This window comes from Chiloscyllium plagiosum, unplaced genomic scaffold (assembly GCF_037043375.1).
Source record: "Chiloscyllium plagiosum isolate Xiang-an unplaced genomic scaffold, Cpla_swu_hap1 HiC_scaffold_10, whole genome shotgun sequence".
NCBI classification, from domain to species: Eukaryota; Metazoa; Chordata; class Chondrichthyes; order Orectolobiformes; family Hemiscylliidae; genus Chiloscyllium; species Chiloscyllium plagiosum.
In genome coordinates, this window is record NW_028270148.1 from 93,097,086 (window position 1) to 93,117,648 (window position 20,563).

Consider the following 20,563-nt stretch of genomic DNA (forward strand, 5'->3'; position numbering starts at 1 on the left):
AGATTCTGGTCAGAAGTAGAACTTCTTTGGAAAATGATATTTTCACATAGTTTTGAAAAATAGCAGAAGCCATGACTCTAGGATATTCAGTGCTACAGCATAAAAAATGGCAATACTCTTTGATACCTAGACTTATTTCTTAGCTACAGATCTCACTTCTCTCAAGTCAGAAGGTCTGGGGATTCAATTTCGATCATAGAAATTTGAATACAAAGTTTTGGTTGAAAATTCTAGCATACTGAAACCAGAGGACAGCATTGAAGGAACACAGAATTCTTGATGGGTTCTGGCCAAAATTTATTGCTGTCACTGGGACAAAAACAAAATTCCTGGATATACCAACATATCAGCTGCAGCAGTTCAAGAAATTGGATCTCACAGGGTAGGTGGGGACAGGGCAACAAATGTAGGCCTTTTCAGTGATGCCCGCTTCCCATGAAATAAAAAGCTATGAGGGAGTGATGCTTTGTTAAGGCCTATTTTTCAACGAAGACATCATATCAAAGCTCTATTTGCGAAGCATGACTTGCATGTTGTACTACAGAGTCCTTGCAAAGCTCATGTGTGGTTAATCATGCAAAAATCTTAAAAGGGACATTTTCTTGTGTACCCCTATGTGATATGTTCCTGACTGCATCATGGCCAAGCTCTGACGCAGCTTAGAGCGGGGCTTCCCAGACTGTGGGACATTGTTTCCCAGTTGGAGCTTCTAGGGTCGCAAGTTCCAAGGCAACAATGACAACTGTAGAACTCAAAGCTGCAAGACCCATTCAAATCCTCAAGTTATTTTTTTTCTAATGATAGCTGTACACTAATGCACAGATATTAGAGATATGATGCTTGTTTCAATAAAAAACTAAGTAAACTTCCAGTTTAAACATTTCCCACCACACTCAACCTCACAACGGCCCTCCCCCACCAACTCAGCAGCTGAAGCACACCTCACGAACACCCCTCCAATTCAGAAACCATTCCACCCCTCCTCAGCTAACAGCTAAAGTCCATCCCCTAACTGCACAAACCACTCCCTGCTCAGAAATTCTCTTAACCCTCTTTCCACCTATCGCATTTCCGACACCCCTCCCCCAAGTTCCTCCTCCCTACCTTTTATCTTAGCCTGCTGGACAAACTTTCCTCATTCCTGAAGAAGGGCTTATGCCCGAAACGTCGATTCTCCTGTTCCCTGGATGCTGCCAGACCTGCTGCGCTTTTCCAGCAACACATTTTCAACCCCAAATTCTCACTCTGGGATCATACAAAATCTGCAGCATTAAAACGGAGTCACACGGGGCAAGAAAGTTTGAGAAGCGCTGGCTTAGAGGCAACATTGTTTGAAGAATTTTTATTCACTTATGACTTCTATGTTATTGTATTTAAACTGTGTACAAGTTCATCACACAGTACCAAAGGTTGTCAAGCTTGTAATCTTTTCAACAGAGGTTCTCAGCACTTAATGGAGTATGTCAATCACCGACATACACAGCACCATATAAAGGAGAAAAATGATAAGCAGAACTACCTCATTCCTGCAATTGAAACAAAGAGCAATTCATATCACAAAAATGTTAGTAAAGATTGGAAAGAAAACCTATTAGCTCTCCTTGCAATAAATTAAGCTTTAAAATCAGTACGACAATAAGAACTAACATTTATGTAGCACCTTTAAGCAAATAGAAATCACAGTGGGCTTTGAAAACAAAAGTGATTACTTTTAAAATAAATCTAATCAATCTCATAGCAATGGCACTATTTGAAAAGTTGCAGGAGATGTGCTTTATTTACCCTTTGACCAACACTTAAATTATCTGGACATTTGTCAAGAGGCTACTGCAAATGCCTTCAAGATAAAGACTACTGGTGCAAACCAAAATGAAGAAGGTTCATTCATGAAGACACCAAACACATTGGGAGATTCAATGAGTGTGTTCACTTCCCAATTTTAGGAGGCCTCATTTTAGTGACTTTGAACAGAATGTCAATCAGTAGATACCTTGAAGTAGAACTGATTTGACACAATCCAGGACTGAGTAACAGGAAATGGAATCGGTTTTCATTGTGTGTTTAAGCAGAAATGCTGGAATTACACCACCACTCATCAATGGTAAGTTTATTTAACAGGTTGCAAGCTGCTTCTGAAGCTGTAACCATCATGATGTTAGCTCTCCAAACAATCCTTTGGGAAGACGTTGCAAATTTTGGCAAAGGACTGCAGCCAATGACTGGGGAAGGTTCTTGGCAAGAGGTTGGAGAAGTTAGTCAAATTGTTTCATTTTGGTACACTGCTTTCATCATTCACAAAACAAAAGTGGAACAACATTTGAAATTGTCATAGGTATCATCCAACAGTTTTCCTTCTTAGTAGCGACCTCAAATAACAGTTGATGTTGTCCAGCAAAGTATAGTACTAAGGGAGTCTTATATTGTCAGATACTTCAGATTAGATGCAAACAGCATGCCCTTTTAGATACACATAAAAGATCCCATGGCATTATTTTAAAGAATAGCAAACAAGTTCACTCTGACATCCTAGTGATTACTCATCTATTAACCCAATCTAAAACAGATGAAAACCAGTCATTTATTTTTCTGGTTGTTAGTGAGGCATCATAAATCCTAGTGACTATACTTGATTGGCTGTGAAACACACTGGGAGGCCCTGAGGTTGTGAAAAGTGCTATGTAAGTTCAGTCTCTCTTTTTAATCCAAATTGCTTCCACACATTGGGCTAAAAATTAATCTTTTTCTGTTTTACATGTACGTCTTACTATTTTTAGAAGTGCCATGATGAAAACTTAACTTAGCAATTCCATTAAAGTACACACTACTATTTGTCTGTATTTTGGGAGATGGTAGTCACAACCTTTTTATGACTAATTCCTATATTTAGTCTCAGGGCCTGTTCCAGCAACACATTCAAATCACAGGTTACTCAACTAGATGATTAACACTAAGGCACTGCCCCATTCCCAGTATTCTTATCATTAAAATATATATATATATATATATATATATATATATATTCAACAGAAAATGAAGAGCAAAACAATTTTTAAGAAGAAAATATGTCCAATGATTTGTTTCCAGATTTACTTGTAGCAGTGTTCAAGATCAAACAATTCTGGAAGGTTGGCAATGCTGGCTATAAATAGAGCAGCTTGTAACAATGCATGACTCACACAAAGGAGAATCTGCATTGTTGACATGCATCTGACTCCAGAGAGATGAAATTAAAACACTCTAGAAGTAATGTAAGGCTATCTATAAAATGTAAATTATTGAGTCATGGCCTCTATTTAATATTTTCAGTGATGTTTTAGGTTGAAAGGCAGTTTTCCATTAAATGATTTTCAATCACTGGAATGTTTTTCTGACGAGTGAACTATAGACTGATTCTCAATGCTTTCAGGAGGGAGCTGGACCTGGTCTTGACTAGGGCATGAATTTCATTATGTTGAAAGTATGTGGTTGCATAAGTAAAATTTGATGCACGTGATGTTGGAGTGATTTTAATCATCTGAAGGGGATGAGGGGAATATCATATTTTCCTTTATTGGCCTTAGTTTAATTTTGGCTTTATCCAGATGATGTCATGGCTGGGGTTGCAGGAACTAGCTTTTATTCATGATGGAGAAAGTGAGGACTGCAGATGCTGGAGATCAGAGCTGAAAATGTGTTGCTGGAAAAGCGCAGCAGGTCAGGCAGCATCCAAGGAGCAGGAGAATCGATGTTTCGGGCATGAGCCCTTCTTCAGGAATGAGGAGTGTGCGCTAAGCAGGCTAAGATAAAAGGTAGGGAGAAGGGACTTGGGGGAGTGGTGTTGGAAATGCAATAGGAATCATACACAACACAGTTTCATCCCCTCGCACACAGTCAGATTTTTAAATGAAATCGCAAATTCATCTTTAAGTTTGAACAACTACTAAGTAAACTACCCAGAATTAGAAGCACATATCAAAAAAAGCAGCAGACAGATTTGCAGCTATTGCCTCTTTATAGCTGGAGGCATTGTTTGTATTTTACGAACTGGGCCAACTGCTACTCCCTCTAGCTCACATTCCTTTTACTCTTCTCCAATAATAGTTTACCTTCTAAGAAGGGAATGCTAATACTGTCATCTATAATTTATTATAGAGGGCGAAGGTGGAAAAAGTAAAGACACTTACACAAGGCTGGTTAGACAAGAATCCAAACAGTTGCAGTTAGGAATTCAATTAACAAGGAAGCAAACCTTCTCTCATTTAACTATATAAGGCAAAAGACAATCTGATAGAAGCGAAAACAACAAACCACTGCATTCTCTAGAAAGCTAGTACAGTATTAAGGATCATCCTCTCATTTTTCAAATACTTCACTGAGGGGTTCACACCAAAAGGAGAAAGTGGAAGATGGATTGGGTGACTGCAATGGCACAGGTACCGGGAAGGTGGACCATGTCTGAGGGGACAGCATATGCAAAACTTGGCATTGGATGGTTGTGGTGTGGTCGCAGTGATGGGGGAGGGAGAATATATCCAATGCCACCCTCATCCTGATGGCTACGTTTGTGTGAGGCGGCATCAAGCTGTGCGTAGAACTTTGATACACAAACAGTAAGTGTCACTACATACCGAAGTTCTATTTATTCTTGATGTACAAAGGATGGATCTCGCCCCATTGCCACAAAACACTCCTAGTACTTGGACCATTCCATATCACCTGTCCTTCATGGAGAAATTTGCAAAGAAAAACATCTTTGATCACAAGTCCGTCAGGAAGTGGTCAACATGTAGTGTCTTCGAGACCCTACAGGAACAGGAGAGGGTGGATCCTGTCAGGTTCTTCCCTGGGCAGACTTTCAAAGTCATTTTCAGAATGCCTCATCACCAGAATTTTCCAACAAGCACTGTGATATCGCTGGCTGATGGGGAGAAGGGCACTACCTGTGAAATGCTTCATGTATGCCTGGACTCTGTCACCACATGCTGCCCTCCAAGAGGCTGCAGAGGGTGTAGAGACTATCACACAACTCTTTTTGGAGTATGCTTTTACAAAGAAAGTCTGGAGAAAGATGAAATGGTCTTTGTCAAGGTTGTCCTGAGCAGCACCATGATGCAGGACGCTGTGCTCTACGGCCTGTTCCCCAGAATGCGAGACAAACAGAGACAAATATTGACTGCGCCTGAAGGCCCATCAACTTGGTGCAAGATGTTCGTTGGTCTGTGTGAAACTTGTTGAACCTCCAGAGCAAGGAGCTGACCTCAACCGAGTGTTGCAGACTGACACATTCCAAGGTTCAGGACTATGTGGTGAGGAACACAGTAAAGCTTGGGACAGCTGCTGATAAGGCAGAGTAGAGAAATATCACGATGTAAAGCCTTTCTGCTGAAGTTAAATGGGGGGTCCGTTTAGTTATCAGAAATCTCTATCCCCCTACAGGTGCCTCAAATATATGTACATTTAGTCTTGTAAAAGAAAGAAATGTCTTTGGTTTGTTTCTTGGATACAGTCAAACTCCAATGTTTGTTTGTTTCTACATACGCAACCATATAGAACTGAACTGCTTTAAGGACTGTGTATACAAAGATATTTTATGAATAAGATATACATTTGAAGTAAAAGTTCACACTAAAAGAATCCTTTAAATCTTAAAAAGGGAATCAAGTTATAATAATTTAAATGATGTTATTCTCAAAATTTCTTGAAGTTTTCACTGTTCAGTGTTTACACTTTGAAACTAGATTTCTGATATTTTCACTGTTTTAATGTGAATTAATATTAAAACAATTCAGTTTCAAGTTAAGTCGAAGTGAATCTTTTAAAGCTTGGTAAATCTTGTTAGAAGTTAAATTTTATTCACAGTTTCTAAGTGTTCTAATATAAGTCACTTTTTAAAATGATTTATCAAACTTGTTCAAAATATTTATGCACATGGTTCTGATTGAACCTATTAAATCAACTTTTGAGCTTTGCTAAATGAAGAATTTTTTTTAAAAATCCAACTTAAACCATTGGATAGAATCATCCCAGCCACTAATGACATGGGCAAATAAGGCAAGATGACTATAAGTAGATTCTTAATTCTGAAGGCAAAATGTCCACTTCTCCAACCAAATGTTGAAGGGTGAGACAAGATTTTTGCTAGTCACTGGAGAGGCCTATTAACATTCATTTACATGAATTAGCATGTTATTTTTAAAATCTCACTTCATTGATATGCAGTTGCCTAGGGAGGGGGAGGAAATCTGAAATTGGAGACCAATCTCACGATTAAATGCAGATTACAAAATCTTGGCAAAGGTCATCGCCAACCGGGTCAGGTCTGCTATGGGATCGGTGATCCATCCTGACCAGGAGAAAGTTTTTGACAGGATATCACATACGTATAGGAGAGATGTTCTCTCCAAAATGGGCTTTGGGGAGGGAATCTGCAATTGGATCAGACTGCTCTACACCAACATCGTCAGTGAAGTCTCAATCAATGGGTGGGAATCAGATAGCTTCCCAGTCAGATCTGGAATCAGGCAGGGCTGCCCTCTCTCTCCTGCCTTGTTTGTGCGCTGCATAGAGCCATTTGCTGAGTCCATCAGGAAGGAATGCGAGCCTGAGAGGGGTGACTATTCCTGGCAGCGGGGGGCCTGCAGGTTAAGGCCTCCCTGTACATGGATGATGTTGTCGTTTGCTGCTCGGATCCACTCTCCGTGCACAGACTCTTGTGCATATGTGACCAGTTTGAACAGGCCTTGGGGGCCAAGGCCAACCGAGGCAAGAGCGAGGCCATGCTCTTTGGGAACTGGGCCAACCAATCCTTCATCCCCTTCACAGTCAGGACCGACCACCTGAAGGTGCTGGATATTTGGTTCGGAGGGGCTGGGGCATGTGCCAAGTCTTGGGGAGAGCTTATCAAGAAAGTGAGGCAGAAACTGGGCAGATGGAAGCTACAGTCGCTCTCCATCATGGGAAAAAAACCTGGTCATCAGGTGTGAGGCACTGTCAGTGTTGTTATATGTGGCACAGGTCTGGCCTATTCCCAGAACCTGTGACGTCACAGTCACTCGGGCCATCTTCCATTTTGTATGGAGATCAAAGATGGCCAGGGTCTGAAGGGACTCTATGTACAAAGCTCTGGGCAACGGGGGAAAACAAAACACACCCAATGCCACCCTCAGCCTGATGGCCACCTTTGTGTGTGGCTGCATCAAGCTGTGCATGGATCCCCGGTACGCAAACACAAAGTGTCACTACGTACTGAGGTTCTACCTGTCCCCGGTGTTGTGAAGGATGGGCCTGGCCTCGCTGCCACGGAACGCTCCGAATAGTTGGACCGTTCTGTATCACCTGTCCTTTATGAAGGAAAACACCTTTGACCACAAGTCCATCAGGAAGTGGTCAGCACGTAGAGTCCTTGAGACCCTTCGGGAAAAGGAGAGGGCGGATCCTGTTGAGCGGTTCCCTGGGCAAACTATCAAAGTCATTTGGTAAAATGCCTCATTGCCAGAACTTTCCAACAAGCACCAAGACATGGCTTGGCTGGTGGCGAGAAGGGCTCTGCCTGTGAGATCCTTTATGCACACCCGCACTCTCAGCCGCACCGCACGCTGCCCTCGAAGCGGCTGCGGGGGCGGGGGGTGCGGGCAGACTGTTATACACCTCCTTCTGGAATGTGCCTCCGCAAAGGAAGTCTGGAGAGGAATGCAGTGGTGTTTGTCGAGGTTCGTCCCGAGCAGCGCCGTGACGCGGGACTCTGTGCTCTACGGCCTGTTCCCCGGGACGCACACCGAGACAAACATCAACTGTGCCTGGAGGATCATCAACTCGGTGAAGGACGCTCTTTGGTCTGTCCAAAACCTGTTGATCTTCCAGCTGAAGGAGCTGATCCTGACTGAGTGTTGCAGACTGGCACATTCCAAGGTCCAGGACTACGTGTTGAGGGACGCGCTGAAGCTTGGGGCAGCTGCCGCCAAGGTGTGATGTTCTTCTGCCTGCCAAAGAAGAACAGGGGGCTCACGCAGTAAGTGGGCTCCGCTGATGCCTCAGTTAAATACATGGATGGTAAACATACAGACCTGTATATACGAATGATTACTCGATCTCTGTGTGCAAAGAAATGCAATGTTTACGTATGTGCGGCATGATCAATTGCACAGAACAAAATATTTTTATGAATAGAATATATATTTGAAATTTTAAAAATGCTGCAGTTAGGGCAGCTTATGGATTGGCCTAGGATGCACCTCGAAAGATCCTCGTTTGAACCTGTATTGCTCACTCATTTTGTACCTACTTTGACATTCACAAAACCACTGCCTTGCCTTTCAACACAAACAGTTTGTCCACCTCCTTGACTGCAAAGCACGACAGGTTGTATACACTGCTATGATTAGATTCCCTACAGTGCGGAAACAGGCCCTTCGGCCCAACCAGTCCACACCGACCCTCCGAAGAGTAACCCACCCAGATCCATTTCCCTCTGACTAATGCACCGAACACTATGGGCAATTTAGCATGGCCAATTCACCTGAACCTGCACATCTTTGGACTGTGGGAGGAAACAAGAGCACCCAGAGGAAACCCACGCAGACACAGGGAGAATGTGCAAACTCCACACAGACAGTCATGTTAATCTTACATCTACACCATGTGCCAGCTGTGTAAGCAACAAGCACACTGCATGTCATTCAAACAAATGGCTGTGTATCAGAGTCTACGGGCATAGCCCTCAGTTGGATCAACAGAGACAGATTGATTTCATAATTGTTACCCCCGCTGCATCCCAGGCATCCTACCTCCAATCCCCATAAATGATTTCTCTAGTTTCCTTCTCATGGCAGTGATACCTGATAAGCCCTATGACATTTAGTGGATGAAGCCACAGGACTGACCACGGCCCACCCTCCTGACCAACTTAAATGGACAGTCCCGAACAATGAGTGACCAGACCCCTAAATGATCTCTATGCAACTCCCTGCCTAACTTCCCACAAATGCACAGACTCTTTTTTGCACTGGACCTGCAGGTTGTGTACTCCCTGGACTGAGGAGGAATGGTTTCCCTGGACTGAGGAGGAATGTTTGCCCTCCTCATGACTGCCCCAAGCAGTAGACTGACCATGCCATAGCCCCTTAACTGATATTGAAGCTACCCTTGACTTACTGTATTGGGAACATCTGACTAAAGGGTGCCTCCCTTGACTTGGCTGACAATTACTCCCTTCACACTTTGACCTGTGGCACTCATTTTGTTTGCTATTCATTCATAAGATGAGGGCATCAGTGGCTTGGCCAGCATTTTATTGCCTATCCCTAATTGCCCAAAGGGCAGTTAAGGATCAACCACATTGCTGTGGGTCTGGAGTCACATGTGGCCAGACCAGGTAGGGATGGCAGTTTCTCTCCCTGAAGGAGATTAGTGAATCAGATGGGTTTTTCCAACAATCAGCAATGGATTCATGTTCATCATTCGACACTTGATTCCAAATTTTTATTGAATTCAAACTCCACAACATGCTGAAGCAGGATTTGAACCCAGGTCCCCTGAATATTACCTGGGTCTCTGGAATAATAGTCCAGCGATAATACCACTAGGCCATCACCTACATTATTGGGGCCTGAACACTCACTCACTCATTAAAAGCTATCCCTCTGGAACATGCCTTCTCGTTACCTCTTCTTCAAAACCTCTAACATATATCGCCAAAGTTATGACATTGATCTCCTGTCCAAAATTTCTTCAATTCTTGCTCAAAGGCATTCTTTCAAATGAGGACCACTAAAGATGTGTATAATGACAACGGTAAGCCATATATTGTAGAATAAAACAGTAGTTATATAAAGGGGTACAAGATCTACACAATGTCAGATAAGTTTTCTAACAACTTACAGTCTTTCAGGTTGAAATCATTGGGAGCCTTGGCAGACCACAATCTCATGGTGTTGACAGTGTTGTTCTTGAATCCTGGCACTGGAGTATCATATGGCATGGCAAGGACAACCTGTTTCCATTAGCATAATGTCGTTATTTGGCACATAGGACTCTTCATCAGAAACAATAATGCAATACTTACCATCTACAATTAAATTCATTTACACTACATTGTGTAGTTTCAATGCAATTTTTAAAAAAAATTTTGGATTGGATTTTAATTATTTTCCTTAGGAGATTCAGGTATTCAGTCATACTTTGCCATTCAATTAGATTTTGATCTCCATTGCTCAGTATCTTTTAACTACCTTCTTCAACAAAATTCCATTGATTCAGTCTTCAAACTCCAACTCTCCCCCTAGAACTTCAGCTTTCTTAGGATAAAGAATTCTAGACTTCTTCTGTGTCTTGCAGATCAATCCTCTGAGTTCCAAACTCAGGGAAATTTGTCATATCTGCAAGCCACCTTTGCAATTTAATTTTCTAAATCTCTGATTCTGATTCAGATGCTCTGTATTCCCTTGAAAGCTTCCTCCCTGAGATGCAGTGCCAGAACTGAGCACATTACTTCAGGTAGAATCTGATGAAGGTATTGTACAATGGCTGCAGGATTTCAACTGCCTCATTGCATTCTAGCTCCCTCAAGATGAAGACCACCGTCCTTTTCACACCTGTATACTGGTAAGAGGTTTACAGTAGAATATAATTGGGAAAGCAAAACAGGAAAAGAAAAACAATGTCGAGGCAGTCTCAGGGTTGCAAACAGATTTTCTTAAATCCGTACACAAACAATTTGCTTGCAAGTCAGAACACAATGCAGAACAATATCAAACAGCTGTTCATAACTATGGGAAAATGTTCATATGGCAGATCTTTAAAATTAGTATTAATACACGCCTGCATGGGATCAGGTTTGTAAGTATGAGCATTCATAAGTTGCACATTCATAGGTCAGTAACTGTCTATAATATTTTAGTATTGCATCCTTTCAATGCACCATCAATTGAAGACAAAATTTGTTTCCTTTTCAGACTCTCAAGGCTTAGCAACCTGTATGAAGTGTGAACAACTTGAAGTCATTTTATTGAACTGACTCAACACAGACAGACAGCACCACTATCTTTTGCTGTCAGGAATTGAGACAAAAATATTGTACCATAGAATGGTAGGTTATAGCTTTGAGGGGATGAAATTCATTAAATTTCTGAATCAAAAATATCAGAATATCTACTTGAAGAGAAACATTTGTAGAATTATGGGAAGGAAACAGGTTATTTGGGGCTAGGTGAATAGTTATTTCGGAGAGCTGACAAGAATGATGAGTGTTTTCTGTGTTGTGTGATTATATTAATACTTTCCCCATCTATTATTTTCACACAAAAGATTCAAAAATATAGAACTCTCATCCCTCCAAACAAGCTGTGAAGGTTCAAGGGGCTGGAATAGTTGATTTCTGTTCCACTAACAAAAAAAAGTTATTTGGTTTGATAATGTGACTGAACTCTGTGGTTTATTCCTAAAGCTCCTATATATTACAGGTTAAGCAGTACATACCTGAGTATCAACCCATCTGATGCCATCTGCGGTATGTTCAACCCGCCCATGGAAATGAACAGGGAGCATGTATTCAGGCCGTGCCTTTTCCCATGGGTTACCATAGCGTAGCCAATCATCAGCTTCCTCTACCTGCAAGTAAAATGTTAAAAACTATTATTAAACAAAACAAATGAACTAAAAGGATTGCAAAGTGTTATCTCCTATTGAATCTTTTTTTCTAAAGCACTGTGCATTTTCTAGTTTAGAAACAAAAAATTAAAATGAATGTAAAAATATAAACTGCAAATACTAATTTTTGGTACAAGTATAAAGCAGTGGATTACATAGGCTATAAGACACTGGGACAGTTCACTCCACTTAAATCTACGTCAATATTATGCTCCACTGGTGTCTTCCCTGGAAAGCTGGTTAACTCAATTGGCTGGACAGCTGATTTGGAATGCAGAATGATGTCGTCAGAACAAGTTCAATTGTGTCACCACAAAAGGTCCTGCTTTCTCAGCTGGTGACCTTGAGGCTAAACTCGCTATCAGTTGTCTCTGTCTAATGAGAGAGCAGCCAATGGTCCTATAGCAATTTTCATTTCATTCCTCACCTAAATCTATCATTGTAACCATCTATCATCTGCTTCCTCAAATGTTTATCTAGTTTCTCCTTAACAGCATTTATGTCATTTGCTTCAACCAGTCCTTATGGTAGCAAATTCCACATTCTTACCACTCTTTGGGTGGAGCTTCTTTGAATTACCTGTTGTATTTTGTGATGACTATCTAATATTAATGGCCTGTACGTTGTGGTCTTACCTAGAAGTGGTATAGTTCTTTCTGTATCCACTCTATAATTTTTAAAACCTCTATCAGATCTGCCTCAGACTTATTTTAGAGAAAGAAAAATATGTCCTAGTCAGAGAGATCAGCACAGACTAAGCCCATTCATCATTTCCTATATATACTCTTGTATTTCTATTATAATCATAGCAAATCTTCTCTGTGCCCTCTTCAGCCCAACTTTCCTAGCTCCTTCATGAGGTGGGCAATGGTGAGTCCGTTCAGAAAGACTGGAAACAAAAAGAGTTGCTTGACATCAAAAAAAAAGGACCAATTTCCCTCCTAAGGTTTAAACAGTGCAGATGAAAATTTCACAACGAGCAGTGAGGCCTAATTTCACACAGTTATATCTCATTGTATATAAATGGAGGTGACATCAGGTACCAAATTTCCTATTCTCCCACTCAGCAGAGAGAGAAAAACTAAACAGATAATTTCTGACATGAAAGTCAGATCAGGTACCTGGCAGCTCCAGCTCAATGCTTGCTACTTTGAGCCTCCATCTTGGTCAGCAGTCCCCAGCATCTGAATGTACACTCCATGGACAGTGAGCATGTGCACGACCGATCCACAGAGATTGGCATCAGACATACACAAGCATTGTATCATGGTGCATTTCAGATTTACTTGGAACAGAGATCACCACTTCAGTGCTGAACCTAGGAATGCACCAACCCCTTACATTGCAATGATGCCCCAAGGCTGCTTTTCCCCACAGGGACAGGCACCCATCTCATGCTTTGGAAGAGGGTGCAAGGCTTTGGAATATGGTGTGCCAAACAACTCTCAGCTTGGTCTTTTAATGCTCACTCATTTCACACCTGCTAGAAGACTCACAAAATCTCTATCTTGTCTTGCTGCAATTTTACACCTTATTCAGAATTCCCAGTACTTCTATTAGGACTTACCATTTAGCACTGACAACAGCAGGCAAGTTGTCATGGTTGTGAGCAGTTATCTGTCAAGGTGGAGCACAGATTTTTGCATGGCATTGTATTCCATCAATGTCACACCTACAGCATGTTTCAGCAGCTTAGACAGCACATGCTTCAGCCAAATGGTCATGTCTCAAAGTCTATGGATAGTAATCTTTAGTCAAGTCAAAAAGGAGTGTTGTTAGTCAGGGGTATCACTGAAGCCAGTTAAGAACTGTGTTTGACCTCAGTCCAAGGCTCGGACACTGTCAATCAGCTATTTGGGGAAGTCAACGTCAAGGGTTCTATATTGCCACAATATAGGGCAATAGTCAGTCCTGCCAGTCCAGTGCAAACAGTTCAGGGATTAGTACATTGTCAACTCCGGAGCTGCACTGATACCAGTCACTCATCAGTCGAGGTTATCAGGCAGGGTGAAAGGTCATGGGCCACAATCAGTCCTGGGTGGTCCGCTCACTGAAACTCAAGGGGGATTATCAGGGGCCATCACTGTGGTAGAGAAGTTGAGAAAGTGAAATGTAGAAATTGCAGGCAGTACTTTGGGATGCAAAAGGGACAAACTAGTTAAAGGAGAAAACTGAACCTAAGTGAGATTGATTTTGAATAATGACTGGTCATGTTATAAAAAAATGTCAGCTGCTCCCAATGTTCTCCAAACAGAATAGTCTCTCAGGATGCAGAGAAGGTACGGCAGCCCCTCGAGCAGGAGCTCCTCAATGCCATTTGCTCCAGATGAGCATGGTGCATTGCTGCCCCAGACTTAAGATGCCCTGCAACACCATCATAAAATTATGCCATCTGCAGGACATGAGATTTGCAGCCTGAAGGGGTGGATAACTATCCAGGTCATGACTGCGTTAAATTTTTATTCAAATAGCTGCTTGCAATGTGGTGACCCAAGCAAAATCTCTCAGTCTTCAGCCCACAAATGTATCAAGGTTGTTGACAATGCAATTCACGACAAATCACACCACTTTGTCTCATCTCCCTGTGATAAGGTCAGTGCTGCAGCTCAAACAGTAGGCTTCGTCAACATGGCTGGCTTACCCCAGGTGCATGGTGCTATAGACCGTATACTTGTTGTGTTGAGAGCACCACATCCTAACATGGCTGACTTCATCAATGGAGGAATCAGCTATGATCATCAGTATCACATCCTAAAAGTGCTATGCCTTGTACCCTGGAAGGTTCTACATTGCCAGTATCTTGGAGAACTCTCATGTCCCTGCTTTGTTTCAGGGATCAATCCTTACAAGGATGGTTACTGGGAGACAAGGGCTACCTTTCATAACCGTGGCCGATGATTCTACTATACAATCCTCTGAATACGGCCAACCATATTTGGCCCAACACATCCCATTCTTCTACCAGAACTATGGAGGAGCAGACAATGGACATCCTGAAGATGAGGTTCTGGTGTTTCAATTGGTCTTGGGGGACCTTACACTATAGTCCAGACAGAGTGTACCACATGGTGTGCCCTGCACAACTGGAGAATGCAGAGGAGGGGGGAGAAGAGAGGTGATGGATGTAATTAGCTGAGCACATAGTAGCAGTCCTCCAAGCAACAAGGTGAGAACATCAGGTAGGAAGAACATCAACTTCAGCTGTGCAGTTTTGGGCGCTACAAACCAGACAACATTTAATTGACACCCACTTCCAATAAATAGTAGTTGGGTGAGTTGATCATTTGTTGCTGCTCATTAATGAAGCAGTGCCTGTTAGTTCTCAGGAGCAAACACAACCTTTTTTTGTTTGCTTTGTCTTTGCTTTTGCTAACGTTTGAAAAATTTTAAGATTTGTAACTGTTTGAAGGTTTTCCAATTTGTGATGCTCCCACATTAAACAATGATACATGGTGTTAGGGAAAATAGTAACACTCCCTTACACAGGGCTCTAACATGGTATAGGTTCAAGGATAGGTAGCTGTTGTGGTTTGATTCTTAATCTGCAGTTATTGGGCATTTCAATTCTAACCCATTAGAACTGATGGCTAGTTCTGGGTTTCCTTTTTTTTAAAAAAAAAGGAATGGCTGTGATTACCTGTGGCACAGCTTTTAGAGATTGCAGTACTTGCATTTCAATATCCCTTTGTTCCACTACCCCAACAATTGGTTGCACTTTATAAATTAATGATCTTATTCTTCCTACAAGATGTACCACTTCATATTTATCTGTGCTGAACTTAATTTTCCAATTATTTGCTCCTTCTGTGAATTATCATCTTGTAATTTGTTGTACTCTTCCTCAATGTTAACTACATCCCCTGCCACACTCCTGTTAGTATTTTCGGCAAATTTAGAAATTGTGTTTTTGAGAGGTATTTCTCATATCATATGAACTAAAGAATGCTGTATATATAGTATATTCTTGATTATTTAATCTCCATTTGACATCTCGCATGACACAATGGGAACACTCTAGTCTCAGATCTTTGGAAATACATTATATAACTTATTGCTTTAAGTGTGAATTGTAACTTAGTGGTAACTATTTCTCATCTCAGAGAAGATTATGGTCAAAAGATCACTACAGAGGCCTGAGCAATACTCTAGTCAATATTTATTCTCAAATAATAGCACTGGGATCATCACAAGGCACCAAATTGACAGCCACTGTTGTACAAATGACAACAATTCAAAAATAATAAATTGGTCATAGAGTCAGAGTCATAGACATGTACAGCAAAGACCAGACCCTTTGGTCCAACTCATCCATGCCAACCAGATATTCTAACCCAATCTAGTCCATTTGCCAACACTAGGCCCATATTCCTCTAAACCCTTCCTATTTATATACCCATTCAGATGCCTTTTAAATGCTGCAATTGTACCAGCCTCCACTACTTCCTCTGGCAACTCATTTCACACACACATCACCCTCTGTGTGAAAATGTTGCCCCTTAAGTCTCTTTTAGATCTTTTCCCTCTCACCCTAAACCTATGCCCTCTAGTTCTGGACTCCCCAACCCAGGGAAAAGACTGTCTATTTATCTTACCCATGCCCCCTCATGATTTTATAAACCTCTATAAGGTCACCCCTCAGCCTCTGACATTCCAGGGAAAATAGCCCCAGCTTATTCAGCCTCTCCCTTTAGCTCAAATCCTCCAATCCTGGCAACATCCTTGTAATATTTTCTGAACCCTTTTAAGTTTCACAACATCCTTCCGATAGGAAGACTAGAATTTCACGCAATACTCCAACAGTGGCCTAACCCATGTCCTGTGCAGCTGCAACATGACACCCCAACTCAGGTACTCAATACTCTGACCAATAAAGCAAAGCATACCAAACACCTTCTTCACTATCCTATCTACCTGCGACTCTACTTTCTTGGAGCTATGAACATCCACTCCAAGGTCTCTTTGTATAACAACACTCCCCATGACCTTACCATTAAGTGTACAAGTCCTGCTAAGATTTGCTTTCCCAAAATGCAGCACCTCACATTTGTCTAAATTAAACTCCATCTCCCACTCCTTAGCCCATTGGCCCATCAGATCAAGATCCTGTTGTAATCTGAGGTAACCTTCTTCGCTGTCCACTACACCTCCAATTTTGGTGTCATCTGCAAACTTACTAATTATACCTAATGTTCACATCCAAATCATTTATATAAATGACAAAAAGTAGTGGACCCAGCACCAATCCTTGTGGTGCCCCACTGGTTACAGGTCTCCAATGTGAAAAACAACCACCCTCTGTCTTCTAACTTTGAGCCAGTTCTGTATCCAAATAGCTAGTCCTCCCTGTATTCCATTAGATCTAACCTTGCCAACCAGTCTCCCATGGGGAACCTTGTCGAACGCCTTACCGAAGCCCATATAAATCAGGTCTGCTGCTCTGCCCTCATCAATCCTCTTTGTTACTTCTTCAAAAAGCTCAATTAAGTTTGAGATATGATTTCCCATGCACAAAGCCATGCTGACTACCCCTAATCAGTCCTTGCCTTTCCAAATAAGTGTAAATCCTGTCCCTCAGGAGTCCCTCCAACAACTTGCCTACCAACGATGTCAGGCTCACCAGTCTATGGTTCCTGGCTTATCCTTAGTACCTTTCTTAAATAGTGGCACCACGTTAACCAACCTCCAGTCTTCCGGCACCTCACCTATGACTTTCGATGATACAAATATCTCAGCAAGGTGCCCAGCAATCACTTCCCTAGTTTCCCACAGAGTTCTAGGGTACACCTGATCAGGTCCTGGGGACTTAACCACCTTTACCAGTTTCAAGACATTCAGCACTTCCTCCTCTGTAATATGGACATTTTTCAAGATGTCACCATCTATTTCCCCACATTCTATATCTTCTGTGTCCTTCACCACAGTAAATCCTGATGCAAAATACTCGTTTAATATATCCATTTCCTGCAGCTCCACACAAAGCCCTACTGATCTTTGAGAGGCCCTATTCTCTCCCTAGTTACCTTTTTGTCCTTAATGTATTTGTTAAAAGCCTTTGAATTCTCCTTCACCTTATTTGCCAAAGCTCTCTCATGTCTCCTTTTCGCCCTCCTGATTTCCTTCTTAAGTATACTCCTACTTCCACTATACTCTAAGTATACTCTCATAATATCTTGTCTATGACTGACATATACTACTTTCTTTTTCTTAACCATACCCTCAATTTCTCTTGTTATCCAGCATCGCTTACACCTACCAGCCTTTCCTTTCACCCTAACAGGAATATATTGCCTCTGGACTTTCATCACTTCATTTCTGAAGGCTTCCCATTTTCCAGCCATCCCTTTACGTGCAAATGTTTGACCCCAATCAGCTTTTGAAAGTTGTTGCGTAATACTGTTAAAATTAGTCTTCCTCCGATTTAGAACTTCAACTTTTAGATTTGGTCTATCCTTTTCCTCACTATTTTAAAACTTATGGAATGATGGTCGCTGGCCCCAAAGTGCTTCCCCACTGACCTCAGTCACCTGCCCTGCCTTATTTCCCAAGAATAGTCAAGTTTTGCATCTTCTCTAGTAGGTACATCCACATACTGAATCAGAAAATTTCTTGTACACACAAATTCCTTTGCATCTAAACCCTTTACATTATAGCAGTCCTAGTCCATATTTGGAAAGTTAAAATCCCCTACCATAGCCACCCTATTATTCTTAGAGAACTGAAATCTCCTTACCAATTTCTCAATTTCCTGCTGACTATTAGTGGGTCTATAATACAATTCCAATGAGGTGATCATCCCTTTCCTATTTCTCAGTTCGACACAAATAACTTCCCTGGATATATTTCTGGGAATATCTTCCCTCAGTACAGCTGTAATGCTATCCCTTATCAAAAATGCCACTCCCCCCTCCTCTCTTGCCTCCCTTTCTGTCCTTCCTGTAGCATTTGTATCCTGGAACATTAAGCTGCCAGTCCTGTCCATCCCTGAGCCATGTTTCTGTAATTGCTGTGATATCCCAGTCCCACGTTCCTAACCATGCCCTGAGCTCACCTGCCTTCCCTGTTAGGCCCCTTGCACTGAAATAAATAGTTAAAAATTTATCAGCCCTACCTTGTTCTCTGCTTTTTCCCTGCCTGCTTGACTCGCTTCTTTTCTCAACTGTACCAGTCTTACACTGATCTCTTTCCTCACCATCTACCTGGCCCCACCAGCCCCACCTTAAATCCTCCTGAGCAGCGCCAGCAAATCTCTGTCAGTATGTTAGTCCCCTTCCAATTCAGGTGTAATCCATCCTTCTTGTACAAGTCACATCTACGCCTGGAGAGATTCCAATGATCCAAAAATGTGAATTCTTCTCCCATACACCAGTTCCTCAGTCACGCATTCATCTGCTCTATCCTCCTATTCCGATCTTCAGTAGCGCGTAGCATCGGGAGCAATCCAGGTATTACTACCCTCGACGACCTCCTTTTTAAATTTGTGCCCAACTTTCTATATTTTCCCTTCAGAATCTCATCCTTTTCCCTTCCTAGGTCATTGGTTCCAATGTGTACAATGACCTCCTGCTGGGTCCTCTCCCCTTTGAGAATATTCTATGCTCCTTTTCAGACTCCTTGTTCCTGACACTAGGGAGGCAATACACCATTCTGATTTTTCGCTACTGGCCACAGGAATATCTGTCTGTGCCTCTGACTTGAGGGTTCCCTAACACAATTGATCGCTTGGAACCCGATCCGCCGGTCCTGGTAGGTCACGAAAGGTGGTTTATAAATGCCAGTTCCTTTACTTTTTATTTTATCAGATTGCACAGGAGCAACCTCGAATGAGTCATCCTTTTATCTGTAACAGGCCACATTGTTTTAACTTTGGACTGAAATTATTTAAATTCAGTTGCCCATTTTTCTCAAAGGGGAAAACAAAGATGTTTGTAGAATACTAGTTTTCAGAAGAGTTCTGATGAAGAGTCACTGGATTCATAATATTAACTCGGTTTTCTCCCACAGAAAAAGACTGAGCCCAGGGTCCAACAAATTAACCAATGAACTAAAGACTAGTTGGCATTCTACAAATAACACTGAGGCATTATCGAAGAAAGGAAAATAGACTGTAGAACCAACCTAGCTAACTTTTAGATTTTGGGCTAGTGTTACAGAATTATATTCTTCAGATGATTCCCTCTTGCTCCTTCCCCCACTCATAATATTTGTAATTGTCTATTAGTCTTGGTGTGTGCATATGTTGGATACAGATAGAAGTTTTAAAAGGGCAATATTTAAGTTACATAAATTAGAAATATTTTCCTTTTACCATTTTTGTCTAAATTATACAGGCTATAGATTAATAATTCATCAGGTCTACTTTTTCCATTTGCTTAAAATAGTTTGACTATAATAAATAGTTACTTTCTTGTTCAGGTAAAAAAATATTTTCTGTATATTTGATAATTACTGGAAAAGGAAGCACAAATAGCAACGCCTGATTAACTCATAACTAAATTGTGAATGCAGACAGGATAACAAGATGAACTTCATTTCCATGAATACTGTATTTGGAAAAATCAATGATTTATTAACCACTAAGTTATAAAGTAGCTAGCAGGCATTAATTAGAATTCACTTTTGCTCCTATAAATAGGCACAGACTGAAACAGTGATTGTTGGTTGAGCAGGTGCATGCTCAGAAATGGACGTACATGTCTATAGTAGTAGGTACAAATAGACTTTACTTCATTCTTTCAGTTGACTTCTGGAGTACAATACGACTTAATATGGAAGTGTTTCCAAATTATAGATTGGCGCACTCTGTGTAAGAGATTACTTTTTGTATCTATCTACTGCAATTTGCTAATCAGTATGCATATGCCTCTGAAATACTTCAGAACCTCCCCATTTCCTAATAATATCCAATCTATCCTGTTATCATTCAAAATGGATCACCTCACAC

The 20,563-nt window shown here is 41.4% G+C and overlaps 1 protein-coding gene and 1 long non-coding RNA gene across 2 annotated transcripts in view; one reads left to right on the plus strand and one right to left on the minus strand.

Annotated features, from left to right (window-relative positions):
- The window catches only part of LOC122553015 (glycogen phosphorylase, brain form), a 99,533-nt gene that overhangs the window by 50,877 nt on the left and 28,093 nt on the right, over positions 1-20,563 (minus strand). Inside the window, exons 5-6 of the mRNA XM_043696427.2 lie at positions 11,452-11,583; positions 9,856-9,967 (exon numbers count right to left, since the gene is read on the minus strand). Of these exons, the coding sequence (XP_043552362.1) occupies positions 9,856-9,967; positions 11,452-11,583 (244 nt within the window). The remainder of the gene's footprint in view (positions 1-9,855; positions 9,968-11,451; positions 11,584-20,563) is intronic.
- Positions 3,663-11,557, plus strand: LOC148149015 (uncharacterized). Its single transcript, XR_015758505.1, has 3 exons — positions 3,663-3,788; positions 10,929-11,062; positions 11,436-11,557. It is a non-coding gene; the product is annotated as an uncharacterized LOC148149015 (long non-coding RNA).